The 17,082-nt window shown below is 46.8% G+C and overlaps 1 protein-coding gene across 4 annotated transcripts in view; it reads left to right on the forward strand.

Annotated features, from left to right (window-relative positions):
• Positions 1–17,082, forward strand: part of nr1h4 (nuclear receptor subfamily 1, group H, member 4) — a 51,120-nt gene that overhangs the window by 4,670 nt on the left and 29,368 nt on the right. For 3 of the 4 annotated variants that reach the window (XM_069904454.1, XM_069904457.1, XM_069904455.1), the window contains exons 2-3: positions 4,084–4,207; positions 14,638–15,000. In XM_069904454.1, coding sequence (XP_069760555.1) covers positions 4,114–4,207; positions 14,638–15,000 — 457 coding nt within the window. In that variant the 5' untranslated portion in view covers positions 4,084–4,113. Of the gene's footprint in view, positions 1–4,083; positions 4,208–10,384; positions 10,512–14,637; positions 15,001–17,082 lie in introns of those variants that run through there. The other variant, XM_069904458.1, reaches the window with a different exon arrangement.

Below are 17,082 nucleotides of genomic sequence, written 5' to 3' on the forward strand. Positions count from 1 at the left end.
GTCCCATTTGCCCACATCAAGACTGTATCCTTCTGTGGCTTGTATCTGATTCCATCACCTCCTCTGGCAGCATGTTCCAGACTCAAGAGACCTCTAGATAGGTCGCTGAATCTGCAGAGTATAGACGGATGTGGATCATGTGAACCCTCCTCATCTAATTCTGGCAGGCAGCCGAGTTTTAATTTAATTGGCATCATGGTCAGCACAGATATTATGGGCTGAAAGGCCTGTTCCTATGCTGTTCTACATTCTATAAGCTCGTCAGCCACTCGCTGTGTTCTAACTGTCCCATCAGACCTTTTAAAAGCTTCTTTAACCACTTGTTTTTGTGATTCCCTACATGGGATGTTGACTCTCTGTCTCATCTTTCCTTTTGAGACTTCTCATTCACTGTTTCAACCCCACAATGTTTCTGTTAACAGATCTCTTCTTTGCAACTGAAGAAATGATGGAAATTTCCAACAATTTCTGCTTGCCTATCATATTTAGAAACGGCTTTGGAAGTGGTGCAGAGGAGGTTCACAGAACGATTCCGGACATGAGGGGGGGTTCTTCCCTTGGGTAGAGATTGAGTCACCTGTTATGATGCCCACTGGAATTCAGAAGAATGAGAGGGGATCTTTGTAGAAATAAATAAAATCACGTAAGGCACATAATGGTACTGGCCTCGATTCTGTCTGAAGTTGAGATGCTGTTCCAAATCGTTGACACGAGCAACCTCACAGGGGATCTGCCCGCATAGCAGCACAGGGAGCCAAGCCATTGCCTCTCAACTCCAGTGATCCAGGTTTGATCCCCACCTCAGGCTGTCTGTATGGAGTTTGCACGTTTCTCCTGTGGGTTCCCCAGGTGCTCTGCCCACATCCTATTGAGGTGCAGATTGCTTCTTGTAATTTATGTAAAGGGTGGAGGGGCAGGGTGTCAGAGGGGAATTGATAGAGTTTGGCTGATAGGATCATAATGACCAGCAGATTCTGATTTGGCTGATTGTTGTACGAAAATCTTCCCAGACAGCAGAACTTTCTCATTGCTCCAGGTCAGTCCTGCACCCACTTCAACCCTTGACCTTTCCTCAGGTGTTCACAGGGCTGCAGTTTACACCAGGCTTTATAAAAATTAGAACCGGTCTATCACATTTTGTTTCAATTTCAAACCTTGTTTTTTATTGCTCACCTGCCCCACCCCCAAATCTGTTGCCCCTCACCTCTCTCGCCCCCTAGCTCCACCCTTCATCTCCCCCTCTCTTGCCCCCTGGCTCCACCCTTCATCTCCCCCTCTCTCGACCCCTGGCTCCACCCTTCATCTCCCTCACCTCCCCGCTCCTCTCTTCATCTCCCCCCCTCACCCTCCCCCCCCCAACAGCACCAAGCTGGACATGGACCTTGCCTCACCAACACCAGGCACTTTTTCCCAGATCCCCTTGACCCGTGATGAGCGGGAATCTGATATTGTCTGTTGTGAAGCTGCTTCTGTTTTATGATAACTGAGGAACGTTATTGCTTTGGCATTTCCCTCTTCCTTCTGTGGCTGTTTAGTCACTGTGGCAGCAATATCTAATCTTGCAGTGGATATGAGGAGTAGATTCCCAGGTAAAGTAGACGATTGCCCAATTGATTGGAGCCTTTTAACAAGATCTATCTGAATCCCTGGTAGCAACAAGAAAATAAAGATAAGTGGAGATAGAGGTGATTGAAAGAGTTTAAATCCAGTTTCAGGTCACAAGTTCCCACTTTCTTCTTCTGAGATCCTTCACTCCCTCCATTTTTCCCCTTCCCCACCCAGCCCCCACCACCCACTCTCAACACATCCCTTCTTTGCTTCCATCCACCCCATTGGTCCCACTGGAATTTTTCCATGTCCCCCATCCCAGCCATTTTGGTTCATCTGGTCTCATTATCCCACACGTGCGACCCCTCTTCCTCTCGGTCACCTCAGCCCTAACCCCCTTCTTCTCCATACCCTTCTAATCCCTTGCTTGGCTTCAACTCCAATCCCTACTGGATCCTCGCCATCCCTCCTGGCCTTCCCCACCCTGATTCAGAGCACTCCATTGTGACCTCCTTTTCCCCCCCCAACCCCAAGTCCTCAATGCAGAGATCCTCCCTCCTCATCCACCCTCCAGATGCAGAGCATTGTCCTTGGCATAGAACCCCCCCCCCCCAGTTGCACCCTGCAAGCGTCACAACAGATTCTGGGCTCACCGTGATGTTGACCCCTTTATCCCTCTCCCCCTCCCCACTTGGTCAGAAGTTCCCAACCCCAACTGATGCATCTGCACCTCTTTCCTTCCCCTTGGACATCCCCTTCAGGCCCTTTCACCTCTAATTGTCTACAATATCAACCACCAAAACTTCACACCTTTCGCACCCCCCCCCCTCCAATGTGCAGCACTCCCCTCTCTGCACGCACCCCAACGTCACCAACATGGCTGTGGCCCCTGTGATCTGGTGAACAGATGTCATTTCTTGGATACCCCCATTGTACTTACCCCAGCCCATGACCACACACACACCCACAGCAGCCCACTGCCTCGCACACTGTCACAAATCTCATCCAAATAGGAGATGTCCCCTCCACAGCCTCCAACCCACACTTCCTGCCTCTTCCCCAAGATCTACACACAGCACTGTCCTGGCAGACCCATGCTCTTTCCCCACCGAACTCGTCTCTTTATACCTAACTTCTCCTCTCCCCTTGTTCAATGTACCCCCCCACCCCACCACCCTGATGTCTGGGATACCTTCCACACACTTCAGGACTGATGACTTTTGATTCCCCACTATCTCATCTTCACCATAGATGTCAAACTCTGTCCCCCATAAGGAAGGTCTCAAAGCCCTTTGCTTTTTCCTGGACCAACCTTTTGACTAGTCTCCTACCACCATCCCTGGCAGAACTTGTTCTCACCCTCTAACCTCTCTTTCAATGTCTCCTTCAGCCCAACAGTGTAGCCATAGCCATTTGCATGCCAGCTTTGTTCTAAACCTACCCCAACATCATAAGCCAACTCTTCCTCCACTACATCGACGAGGGCATACGGGCTGCTTCCTGCACCCTTGCAGCACTCCCAGAGTGACCTCGACTACATCCCCCATCACCCAGGCCAGGCCCTCTTCACTGCTACCATCAAGAGAAAAGGTACAGGAGCCCAAAAGTTCCCAGAGGCACAAGGACAGCTTCTTCCCAACTGGCATCAGATACCTGAATGATCAACGAACCAAAGACGATGCCTCACTTTGGCTTTTCATGGACTATTTTTATTTTGTAAAATGGTTTATATAAATGTTTGCCTCATGATGCTCCCACAAAACAATAAATTCCGTGACTAGTTCATGACAATAAATTCCAATTCTAATTTGCATAATATTTCAATACAGAGGTAAACCTGGAAGGATCCATTAAACCTGAGTGTAACCAGTGGAAAAGTCCTGGTTAACTGGTTTGGAATTATTCCAGCAGTTACTGTTGAAACAGTCAACGTTGCTTCCCTGCCACATAATAGTTTCAGACCCACAGAAAGAACATCTTAGAACTCAGTTGTGGCCCTGAGTTTCAGTTGTAATTGTACTCAAATCTCAGTCTTTGTCCAGGTTGAAATGAAGTACTTTCTCAGACGTTCTCCTGTTCCAGGAAGGACGTCCAGCAAAAATATTTACTTGCAGGCTTTTCCATCTTTTGCTTGATGGAAAAGGGGGGAGAGCAGGTGACAGTGATGGGATGGGTCCTGCCATATGTTGGCAGCTTTCCCAAACAGTGGGAGATGTATACACAGTTGATGGAAGGGAGGTGGGGGTTGTGATGGCCTGAACTACAATCACGACCTAGTGGTAGTCTTGGAGAGAGCAGTTCCTGTGATGTATCTGGACAGGGATCTTCCCTATGGTAAAGTAATCTGTGACATTCCTAATGCTCGTAATGAAGTCAAAACTTTGTGTCCTCTTGTGTTCATCTGGTTGGTCCAGGACTGATTGTTGGGATGCACTAACTAATGTGCCTGTCTCTACCTTGTTGATGGTAAACCTACCATGTTCCCTGAGAGGAAAGACACCCCCAGTGACGTGTTCTATCATCTGTGTCTTGCAGGGAGGCTCAGTGGTCATTGGCTGTGTCTGGATGAAGCAGTGGATAAGGTCAGAGGTGAACATGTTGGGACACGGACATTTCCCTTCATCAGAAGCATTTTGCCTCAACGACTCATCCTTCTTCGGTAAGATCACAAGGAGAAGAGTGGTCAGTCCCTCCTTGCACTGCAGCACTGTTGAAGTGTAGTCACCGCAGCACTAGAAAATGTGGCTGCCCGCACACACAGCAAGATTCCACTGGCAGTGATCCATGAGGAGCAGGACTCTGGTTAATGGTCTAAGGAGGACTTTAACAGATGAGGAAAATGGGCAGAGAAGTGGCAAATAAAATACAATGTCATAAGATTTAAAAAAAATAAACAGGAAAACTATTTTCTAAATGGGGAGAGAATAGAAAATTCCCAGATGCAAAGGGACCTGGGAGTCCTCGTGCAGTGCGGCTTGAAGGTAAATGCAGGTTGTCGGTGGTGAAGAAGGCAAATGTAATACTGGCATTCATTACATGTAAGAGCAGGGATGCAATATTGGGGCTTTATAAGACCCTGGTGAGGCCTCACTTGGAGGATCGTGAGCAACTTTGGGCTCCTCATTTAAGAAAGGATGTGCTGACATTGGAGTGGGTTCAGGGGAGGTTCACAAAGACGATTAAGAAAATTGTATGGGCTGATCTTTTTTCTGGAAAGGATGTAGAGGAAAGGAGATTTGGAGGGTATTTAAAGAAGAGATTTTGAGATACAGGATCTTTACGTGCCAGTCAAGTCGAAAGGCAAGGCCAAAAGTTCAAGGGAACTGTGGTTTCCTGGAAAAATTAGGAAGTTGGTTCGGGATAAGAGGAGGGCATATGTTAAATTTAAGAAGCAAAAAATGGATGAGATATACGATTATTACATAGATTGCAGAAAAAACCTTAAGAAGGAAATTAAAAAGGCAAAAAAAAGGTATGAGGTGTCAATAGCTGATAAGGTAAAAGTGAATCCTAAGGGTTTTTACAGATAGGTGAATAGTAAAAGGAGGGTTAAGAATAGAGTAGGGCTGCTGGAAAATGGGAGCGGTGAAAAGATATTAAATGATTTTTTCTCATCTGTGTTCACAAAGAAAAGGACATTGGGCTATGTGAGATAAGTGAGGCAAATGGCTTAGTTATGGAAAAGATAGGGATTAGTAAAGAGAGGGTTTTGGAGCTTCTAGGGTCAGTAAAAGTGGATAAGTTTCCTGGTCCTGATGGGATTTTCCCCAGGATGTTAAGGGAGGTCAGGGAACAAATAGCGGCGGTACTGTCAGTGGCTTTTCAACGCTCACTGGAGCAGGGTATGGTGCCGAGGGATTGGAGGGTTGCTAATGTAGTTCCGTTGTTTAAAAAAGGCACAAGGTGTCAGCCAAGTAATTATAGGCCTGTAAGTTTGACTTCAGTGGTAGGGAAAGTTATGGAGGGTATTCTTAGAAATGGTGTGTATAAATATCTAGATAAGCAGGGATTGATCAGGAGCACCCAGCATGGGTTTGTGAAGGGGAAGTCATGTTTGACGAACCTTGTTGAGTTTTTTGAAGAAATGACAAGAAAGGTGGATGAAGGTAGGGCAGTTGATGTAGTCCATCTGGATTTTAGCAAAGCTTTTGATAAGGTTCCACATGAAAGGTTAGTAAGGAAGGTTCAGTCACTAGGGATTAATGGAGAAATAGTAAGATGGGTTCAGAGGTGGCTGGAGGAGAGACACCAGGGGGTCATGGTGGACAACTGTCTGTCAGGATGGAAGCCTGCAACAAGCGGCATGCCTCAAGGATCGGTAATAGGTCCCCTGTTGTTCATAATTTATATTAATGATTTGGATGATGGGGTGGTTAACTGGGTAAGTAAATATGCAGACGATATGAAAATAGGGGGAGTGGTCAATAGTTTTCAGGGATTACAGAGGGATTTGGTTTGTCTGGAGAGTTGGGCTGAAAGATGGCAGATAGAATTTAATTTGGAGAAGTGTGAGGTGCTTCATTTTGGAAATGATAATCAATATAGGACCTATGTAGTGAAGGGGAGGACATTGGGGAATGCACAAGAACCAAGAGATCTTGGAGTTATGGTGCAGCATTCCTTGAAGGTGGATTCCCATGTTGACAGGGTTGTTAAGAAGGCATTTGGCATGTTAGCCTTCATAAATCATAGCATAGAGTATAGGAGCTGGGAAGTGATGCTACGGCTGTTTAAGGCGTTGGTGAGGCCAGGTTTGGAGTATTGTATTCAGTTCTGGTCTCCAAATTATAGGAAGGATATTGATAAGGTGGAGAGGGTGCAGAGAAGATTTACAAGGATGTTGCCTGGCTTAAAATACCTAGAGTATAGAGAAAGATTGAAGAGGTTAGGACTTTATTCATTGGAATGTAGATGGTTGAGAGGGGATTTGATAGAGGTGTTTAAAATTATGAAGGGAATAGATAGACTAGATGCAAGTAGACTCTTCCCCCTGAGAGCAGGTGAGGATGAAACAAGAGGACACAAGTTGAGGGTAAGGGGGCAAAATTTTAGGAGAAACAAAGGATGCTTCTTCACTCAGAGAGTGGTGGCTGAATAGAATAATCTTCTGGAGGAACTAGTTGAGGCAGAGTCAATTCTTTCATTTAAAAGGAGGCTGGATATATACATGGATAAGAGGGGGTTGGAGGGTTATGGGCAGAGAATAGGCAGGGGGATCTAGCAGAGTTGTTTGAGTGAACCGGCGTGGACTTGAAGGGCCGAGATGGCCTGTTTCCACATCATAAACTGTTATATGGTTATATGGTTATTCCGGGAATGAAAGGGTTATCATACTAGAAGCATTTGACGGCTCTTGGCCGGTGCTCGTTGGAATTAAGGAGAATGAGGGAGGATCTCATTGAAACATTTTGAAGATGTAGAAAGGTTGTTCCCCATGGTGGGAGAGTCTAGGACAAGAGGGCTCAACTTCAGGATTGAAGGGCGTCTGCTTAGATCAGAGACCTGGAGGAATTTCTCAAGCCAGAGGGTGGTAAATCTGTGAAATTGTTGCCACAGGTGGTTGTGGAGGCTGGGTAATTGGGTGTATTTAAGACAGAGACTGACAAGTTCTTGAGAAGCTAGAGGAATCAAAGGTTATGGGGAGAAGGTCGGGGAGTGGGGGTGAGTGGGAAAATGGGTCAGCTCATGATTAAATGGCAGGGGAATGGGCTGAATGGCCTATTTCTACTCCCATGTCTTATGGCCTTCAGCAAGGGATAAGTACTGGGGAATCCTTGATGTTCATCTGAGTTGTATCTTACCAGCAGAAGGCTCCTCCCAATGAGCAGTGCTTCCTCAGAACTGCCTCCCAAGCCCCCACCCCCAAAACAGGCCATTGTGGAACTAAGATCTCTTCCCTTTTCATGAAGCTCAGGACATTGCCTCCTCAGGCCAGACCTTTGTGGATACTGTTGATACCTTGGACTTTGTTCAGCAAGATCCAATGTTTCAGCCTTTTTACTGACCTTTCTCATTGGTGGGTGAAAGATCTGAGCTAGAGCAAACTCCCTCCTTGTACATTGAATCAGCCTCGCTGGGTAAACTGCATGGTTAGTGTCACCACCTCTTGGTTGGCATAATGGTCACTGCCTGTAACCCTGGTTCTAATCCCACACTATCTATAAGGAGCGTTTACATTCTCTCGTGTCTGCATGGGTTTCCTCCGAGAACCCTGGTTTCCTCCCACTGTTCAAAATGTACCGGGGTTGTAGGTCAATTGGTGTATTTGGGTGGCACGGGCTCATGGGCTGAAAGGGCCTGTTACCATGCTGAATGTCCAAATTTAAAAAAATATTTGGCACCTGGAAGGTCAACAGGCAGTCTTTTCCTCAGGGTGAGTTTATGGTGAGAGGGGAAACCTTTAAGGGGGACATTCCATCGGGGGAGGGTGTGTGGAACGAGCTGGCTGGGGGATGATAGAGGCATTGTCATTATGACATTTAGGCAGGTACATGTATACGAAAGGTTGGGAGGGATTAGGGGTGAATGCAGGCAAATAGAACTAGCTTAGTTACACAAGCAAGCCAGCATGACAGGATGGGCCGAAGGGCTTGGTTCCATGATGTAAAACTGCATTCCCTCTGAATGTACTTCAGGTTGCTGCATTTGGGCAGAGATCACAGGAAGCAGTTGATACCAGATCTGGATTCGTGGCTCCCATATTTCCATCAGTGAAACCTAGGTGGAAAGTTCTGAGTTCCCCAAAAATATCCCAGGGCAATCTTTGCCCACGCGACAAATTCAATTCTTTCTTGACAAACAAGATCATTACCAAAACCTCTGCACAGAGCTATAAATGTACAAATTGCAATTGAATCTTTTGTAAAAACATGTTCAAGGGATTGCTCGGTTCTGCTTTGTGAATTCTTTGTGTGTATGTTGGGGGGGGATGCTGAAAACTGACAGGAATTTGTCAGACTGTTCCTCATGGAGTGGGAGAAACAGCACGGGGCATCACAACCTCCATACAGACCCCATCGACTCTGCTCCCACGTGAAAAGTCTGCAGTCGCTGTGATTGTTGTAAAAACACAAATGCTGGAGGAATTCAGCCGGTCTCGTAGCATCCACAGGAGGTAAAAACATAATTAGTGATGTTTCAGGCCTGAGCCCTGCTTGGACAGAAAACAAACAGGCAGCTGGGGAGAAGTGGTGGGGGGGGGGGGGGGGGGCGGTGTGAGAGAAGCAGACCAACAGACAAAAGGTGTTGATAGGAGGACAGGAGGGAGAAAGGTGAGAATTGATTGGAGGAGGGAGAGATTTATTTGAGGGGAGGTTTGCTTTTGGCTCTGTGAAAGAGAGAGGGGAGAGAGAGCAAGTCAACGTTAATGCCATCCAGTTGGAGGGAGCCAAGAGGGAATATGAGGTGTTGTTCCTCCAATTTGCAGATGGTCTCAGTCTGGCATGAGATCATGGACAGACGTGTCAGCAAGGGAATGGGATGGGGAAATGAAATGGGTGGCCACTGGGAGATCTACGCTATTGCGGTGGACAGAGCCGAGGTGCTCAACCAGTCTGCACCTGGTCTCTCTGTGGAGGAGACTACACCGGGAGAACCAGATGCAGCAAACAACCTCTGCAGATTCCTGTGAAGTTTTTCATTCAATTGGAAGGACTGTTTGGGGACCCAAGTGGTGCTGAGGGAGGAGGTGTGGGCACAAGTGGAACATCTCCTGTGGTCACAGGGGTAGGTACCAAGGTGGGAAGGGAAGAGTGGACGAGGGAGACATGGAGGGAGTGGTCCCTACTGAAGGAGGAAAGTGGAGAGGGAAGATGTCTGGTGGTGGGATCACATAGTAGGTAGCGGAAACGGTACAAGATGATGTATTGGATGCAGAGGCTGGTGGGGTGGATTCTTCCTTTTCCCCACTTTCCCATCACTTTTCCCCATATTCTACCACAGCAGCCCATTAACCCAAAACACAGGCTCATGGGCCCATCCCCCCCAAAACACAGGCTCGGGGGCCCATCTCCCAGTACTTGCCCATAGTTGTGCCCTCTGTGAAATGAGCTGCTCTAGTAATGTGGGTTAAATCTCACTCAACGCAGACAATTTTCATGTTTATTTCATACAATTATAAAGTAGAACAGTCCTCATTTGTAGACAGGGCCCACATATTCACACAGCAGCTCTTCTTTAGCACTGAGGGAGACCATTCACCACTCCATGGGGCAAACACAGGCAGATGTGCCCAGTTCAGGTAGACAACCCGGTCAGCATGGATGTGTTGGGCTGAAGGGCCTGTTTCTGTGCTGTACACCTCTGACTCTATGACACAGTCACATGGAGAACGTGCAGTGCAGGCTCCACACAGAGAGCACTTGGGTTCTGGTCCTGCAGGGGAGCAGCACAAACTGCAGTACCATTGTGTTTCCCTGTCCCATCGAACAAGGTCCGGGCTGGCGAGTTCCTGGCCACAGCTTCACTTTCCTGTCCATTGCACGTAACCGTGACTCTTCCCAACATTGATTTATAGTAATTCCAAAGATTCACCAAACCATGCTGGCACGTGTCTGTGGGACTGTTCACCCTGGTGTGCTCGGGTCTCTGGGCAGAATCTGATCTCCTCAGACTGAACCACGGACGTGCGTCGTCCTCTAGGACGACATGTGGACACATTAACTCCAGGCTTCCGATTTGATGCCCATACCTCCGCAGGGAGAGTTAATGAGTAAGCAAGCTTCAGTAACCTTTTATCTCTGACCTCCCAAAACAATCTCAGGAAGTGATTTTAAAAATCTTTAGTGGGTGGGGTGGGGGGGGTGGGGAAGAGTCTCTTTTCCTTATTCTCCAACATGCGAAGGGTTTATCAAATACCTCCCTGCTGGGATTCAAATCCTGAGAGCAGTGAAACGTTTGTGAACGTGGGAGTTTTCGGAAGGAACATTCACACTGCACAATGCCTGCAATGAAGATTCTGGAAGGTAGGAGCTAATTCTCCTTCAGCCTGTACGAGGTAGTGCTTGCCATGGGGTGGAAAGCATCGTAACCCTCACAAGGGCACTAGGTTGCTCTTGACTGATATAGTTTCATTTTAAATTTGGCTTCACAGCTATTGCCACAGCTCATAGTGACAAACTTGAAGCAGTGAAAGAATGTCCTGGGCATGAGGACCACGACTGTGTGGTGGTGGACTGCAGAAAAATCCTTGTAATTTTACATAGAACACTACAGCACAGAAATGAGGCCCTTCAGCCCTTCTAGTCTGTGCCAAACCTTTTTTTTGCCTCATCCCACTGGCCTGCACCCAGTCCATAGCCCTTCTGCTTCTTAGACAGATCCTAGAGTTGCCCTTGTCGTAAATGGTATCTCCGGAAACATGTACCTCAATTGTTTATTCCAGAACTGGAATAATCGAGCATTGTTTTCATCAGGCTGTCAGAGTTTTATTTTTCTGGTTAACCATTTCTGTACTGACGCTGTCACACTGGGAGCTTGGTTCCCCTCCACCAAATTCTCTGGCAGTGCCCAGCCTCTCGATCCTGCTTTGCCCTTTGATGGGGCCATGGATGAACTGACTATTCCCTCATCTCTGTATTCCCAACCTCTCGTGCCACTCCTCTGCACCCTCACTGCTTAGAATGTGAAATATTCCAACGATGCTCCCATTGCAGATTGAGACGTGACCCCCCCTCCCAACCTGAGACAAATAATTCCATCTCATCTTCAATCCTTTGCTTTGAAATAACGACCTTTAGTTTTAGCTTCTCCCACGAGGAAGCGTCCTCACCACATTTGAGATTCCTTTATTTTCGTATAATTGTACACAACATGCCATAAGGCAGAGTTCCTATTAGTGTTACCTAGCACCCCTTACAGTACAGGAGAGAATCTTGCCCTATCAAGACCCCTCACTCGTTGAAACGTTAGCATGTACACACCTATCCTGTCCAACCTTTCAGCCCTACTGTCCATCCCATGTATCAGACAGGTAAACTTTCTCTGAGCTGCTTCCCATGAATCTACGTCCTGCCCTGTAATAGGAGACTGCTGAACACTGTACTCCAGATGTGAGCTCATCAGTGTCCAGAATAACTGAAGCATCTCTTCCCTACTTGTGTCCTCAGAACCTCCCCCCCTCCCCCCACTCCCCAACTAAGAATAGTGACATTCTGTCTGATTTATTCAGAACCTGCTTCACCTGAGTACAAACTGTTTTTTTGGTGTGCCAAAGGGCCTGGAGGCCTTTTGACCTGTTGAGTCTATGCTAGCTCCAAATACATACCTGCTCATTTATTCAGTTTACATGTGACCTGTCCTCCCAAAATTGCCTTCAATTTCTGCCCCCAACTTTCTGAAGATTCTACACTGAGAAATTAACCCAACAACCTGCATGCCTTTGGGACGTGGGAGGAAACCGGATAACCTGGGAGAAATCTACGTGGACAGAGAGAGAGCTTGCAAACTCCACACACAGTCCCCGTTGTTGGGATCTGTGGCAGTAGCTCTATTAGTACCATCATGGTGCTCCCAGTTCCCTCCACATCTGAGCTCTGCAAATCCCACCTGTGCTTACACAGAAAAGTCCAGCACAGGAAGAGGCCCTTTGGCCCATCTAACTGTGCTAAGTATGATGCCCAAATCAAACCACTACTCCTAGCAGCCTGTTCCAGGCACCCATCCCTCTCTGGGGAGGGGGGGGGGAAGGGGAGGACAGGTCACATGTAAAGTGAATGAATGAGCACGTATGTATTTTGAGCATAGACTCAACAGGTCAAAAGGCCTCCAGGCCCTTTGGCACACCAAAAAAAAGTTTGTACTCAGGTGAAGCAGGTTCTGAGTAAATCAGACAGAATATCACTGTTCTTAGTTGGGGAAAGGGGGGAGGTTCTGAGGACACAAGTAGGGAAGACATGCTTCAGTTATTCTGGACACTGATGAGCTCACATCTGGAGTACAGTGTTCAGCAGTCTCCTATTACAGGGCAGGACGTAGATTCATGGGAAGCAGCTCAGAGAAAGTTTACCTGACACTTCTTATGTATCTCCTTTGAAACTTGTCCCTCTCGCCTTAAATGCATGTCCTCGAGTGTGTGATGTGTTTATTCTGGGGAAAAGATTCTGATTGTCCATGTCATAATTTTATAAACCTCTCTCAGATCTCCCCCTCCAGAGAAAATAATCCAGGTTTGTCCAACCTCTTCCCTATAACTCATCCCCTCTAAACCAGTTCACATTCTTCTGAATCTCTTCTGTCCTCTTTCCTTCCTGTAATGGGGCGATGGGAACTGTACGTGGTTTTCCCAGTGTGACCTAACCAAAGTTTTATTATCGGTTTTGATTCTGAACAATCAGGATGAAAACCGAATATTCTGAAGGTCCTCAGGTTCAACACCTCAGCAGAGAAAGGATCAGAACAGCTATTTCAGGTCATGGGCACGTCAGGACCAAGAGGGGATGATGGTTTTGAGGGCATGTTGATGATCGACCCCAACACAGGTTCAGAGTTTAGTTTCAGTACAGCAGGTGAGTTGTTGCTATGAAGTAGAGGGTTTGCCCTGGAGTGAAGTTCACACTGGTCCCAGTTTTAGAGAACCTCAACTAACATCTGAGTTTACAGCCCTCAGCCTGAAACTGATGTCGTCGAGGAGTGGTGATGGGCACATAGCCATCAGTAACTGATGTTATCACCACCCTCTGTTTTTAAAAAAAAGTTACAGCTCAGGTTCCTGTTAAATTTCTCCCCCCTCACCCTAACCATCTGTCCTCAGGTCACCGATTCCTCTACCCTGGGCAAAATATTCTGCGTTTGCTCAATCTATTCCTCTTGGTTTTGTACACCTCTGTGAGATCACCCCTCCTCTTCCTGTGCTCCAACATCTTGTACAACTGCAGTATGATCTCCCAACTTCTATACTTGGAACTCTGACTGATGAAGGCCAATCTTTTTGAGCACCCTATCTATGTATGATTCCACTTTCAAGGTACTATGTACCTGTACCCCTAGATCTCTCTGCTCTGCAATACTCCCCAGATCACTACCATTCACCGTTTAGGTCCTACCCCAGGGAAGTCTAACGTGGGTATAGGTGTGGCATCCTCTGGTCCTAACGAGTTGCCCTGAACATCTTCCTCTGAGCAGGAGAAGTGTTCTGTTTAAGAACAGTGGGATAGTTGTGGGAAATGGAAGAGGAGGAGGTGCTGAAAACTGTCTATAACCTAAAGTTATTGTGTGCAGTTCTGGGCACCTAGCTAGGAAGGATTGAAAAAGTGCAGAGAAGATTTACTAGGACGTTGTTGGGTCTTCAGGAGTTGAGTTAAAATTAAACAGGTTAGGACTTTATTTCTTGGAACGAAAAAGAATAAGGGGAGATTTGATAGAGGTTTACAAAATTATGAGGGGTATAGACAGAGTAAATGTGAGTTGGCTCCACTGAGATTAGAAGAGATAAATATGAGAGGACATGGCTTTAGGGTGAAAGGTTTGGGGAACATTAGGGGGAACTTCACTCAGAGAGTGGTGGGAGTGTGGAATGAGCTGCCATCTGACGTGGTGGGTGCAGACTTGATCTTGAGTTTTAAGAAAAAATTGGATAGATACATGGATGGGAGAGGTCTGGAGGGTAATGGAATGGGAGCTGGTTATTGGGACTAGCTGAACAGTGGCCTGTTTTCTGTAGCGATCTATGGTTCTAAATTGGGATCACTGTAGAATGAGATTTATAAGGTTGCTCTGGTAGTAATTAGTTTCAGATTGGTACACACCCTGGTTAATTTTACATCTTACTTAGAACTAGTTCATTCATCTGGATTGAAAACAAGGTGGGCAATGTGTTGCCAAGGCTTAGAATATCAGACCAGGTAGCTTCGATCTGCAGTCGATGAGGTTACATTTCATTAACACATGGCCACAAATGGAATCTTCACCTTGGCGCAGATTCAACAGTAACTTTCAAAGTGAAAATTTTTAAATGATCAAGTAGATGATTCTGGGCTATGGGAGACAGAGCAGGGAAATACGATTGAACTGAACAGTCCTGTTCCGATGAGATGAAAGGCCTCTGGTGGTTGACGATTCAGTGACTGGTCGTCTCTCTGTTTCCTCACAAAGATGTCATGACTGACCAGCCCAGCCTGTCGCTGCAGGATTCAGATGTGACCACCTACACAGAGTACCCCAACACGCCGTTACCTTCCATGCAGTTATGTGGGCCAGTCCCTCCTTATTACTCCAACAGTGGCTACTACAGCCAGTACTCCGATGACTGGTATTCCTCGCCCATGTACGATGTGAAGACATTGCCGTGTGACAGGACCTTCCCCAAAGACACGGAAGAGTGCGAAATCCCTGTCGCTAAGAAGCCACGGCTGGGTTCCATCTCCGGGAAGATGAAAGGGGATGAGCTCTGTGTCGTGTGTGGAGACAAGGCCTCTGGATATCACTACAATGCACTCACCTGTGAAGGATGTAAAGGTAGGAATGCACGAGGCGCGACAGAAAGGGTGGCACTCCATCTCCATCTCGGTATGGGCTGGGTGACAGGATGTGGTCCTCCCTGTAATGTGTAAAACCAAGGTCAAGGTTACATGTCACCCTTGGCAAGGACATATTCCTTCATCACTGCTCAGATCTTTCACTAGAAGGACTGCAGGGACAATGCTACAAGAACAATTCAGGATGGGGGTGTGAGGGTGATCTGGATCCGACATCTGTCACCCCATTGATCGCTAGGGATGATTCGGCTGATCTGGCTGGCTAGGAGGGTGTCACCCTTCCCTCACAGTTTCATGGGTGTTCCTCCCAAAGCTCAGCGCTCAGTCGCAGAGGATGGCCCCCTAGAAGAGGACCGCTCCGCCAGTCTAGGGTTTATGACATAGCTACTCCCCTGCTAGTCTAAACCTCAAAGACCATTTGTAGGATCACGTAGGGAAGTCAAGCTCCAAAACTTCAAACACATTCAAGCGAGGCACTGCACGTGGCAGTCTGCCATTTTTTTTAAAAAAACTATTCAGGATGGGCAATAAATTTGAATGACATCTTGGGAAAAAATGTTAAGAATCTCAGAATAATATCTCTGCTGTGCAGCATTTAGAAGAGATTATGAATCTTTGGAAACCTCTGGCCTACTGGGTGAGATTTCAGAGCGTCAAGTGTTGGGGACCTGAGGTTCAAGTGGGAAAGTTGCCTTGAACTAGAAGACTAGTTGTGTCCTTATTGGTGGAGTGGATCAGATGGCCATCTCCTACTTCTGTTTCTTATACATGTTATTGGGGGATGTAATTTGTCACAGGAGAACCAGTTTAGCGTTGTGTGAGATTGTATTGGACTTGCTGTGTTCCCTGAATTCTCCTCTCACCCAGCGCCCATTGTACTCACTTCCCGTGGCTTTGTGTCTCCCAGAGGCCTTGATGCAGTGAGCACCATCCAGGCCTCAGCTGATGGAGACCTTCACAATGTCACTTCTCCAAATTCAGCACATCCTTTCTTAAATGAGGAGCCCAAAACAGCTCACAATACTTGAATATTTCCAGTATAGTCTGTCCATGAACAGTGGGGCAGGCAATATGTACACAAGGGAGGTGGGAGGAGGGGGATCTGATATGGAACAGCAACACCAGAACACCACAGTAGAAGCGAACCAACAACTAAAAAATAAAAATTGGGGATTGGGACTGGGATTTGGTTTTGTGCATGTGATTTAAGCAGAAACCTTCTTCCCCTTATTGAGGAAGTGCTCTCCGTTAATAAATGATGTGAGAATGACGAAGATGTGCTCCTCTAGGAAAAGAGGAGAGCAGCAAGTTATTTTAATCAAACCATGAGAAGCTGGAGGAACTCAACAGATCAGGCAGTGTCAAAGGATAGAAGCTGGCAACATTCTGGTCCAGGGCCCTTGTTGACATGAGATAAATGCCCAGTCTCAGTAAAGGGTCCTGACCTGAAGTGTTAGAACATAGAACACTACAGCACAGTACAGGTCCTTTGCCCCTCAATGATGCGCTGACCCATATATTCTTTCCAAAAAAAAGTACTAAACCCTCCCTACCCCATAATCCTCTATTTTTCCTTCATCCATGTGCCCCAATGTTTCAGCCTCCACCACCATCCCTAGCTAGGTATTTCCAGGCACCCACAACTCTCTGTGTACAAAAAAAGGATGCACCCTGATATCTCCCCTAAACTTTCCTCCCTTCACTTTGTAGAAGTGAATTTTGAGGGATCCTTTTCTCCACAGATGTTGCCTGACTCTGGATTTTTCCCATATCCCTCTAAACCTTTCCTGTCCATGTACCTGTCTACCTGTCCTTTGAAGGCTCATTCCACACATCCACCACCCTCCGTGTGACCCCTCGGGTTCCCTTTAAACCTTCCCCCTCTCCTTAAATCTATCTCCACTCATGATGATACAAACAGAGTTTGGGTCCTGAAGAGGGCGTTCACATGACTAGTAAAGTGCCCTTCTCTCCTAAATTACAATTACAATCCATCGCAAGTTAATATCAGTATGATTAACAACCAGAGAAACCCAAATGGTGCAGGTGCTTGAATCTTGGG

The sequence above is a fragment of the Narcine bancroftii genome, chromosome 11 (assembly GCF_036971445.1).
Source record: "Narcine bancroftii isolate sNarBan1 chromosome 11, sNarBan1.hap1, whole genome shotgun sequence".
Taxonomy (NCBI): domain Eukaryota; kingdom Metazoa; phylum Chordata; class Chondrichthyes; order Torpediniformes; family Narcinidae; genus Narcine; species Narcine bancroftii.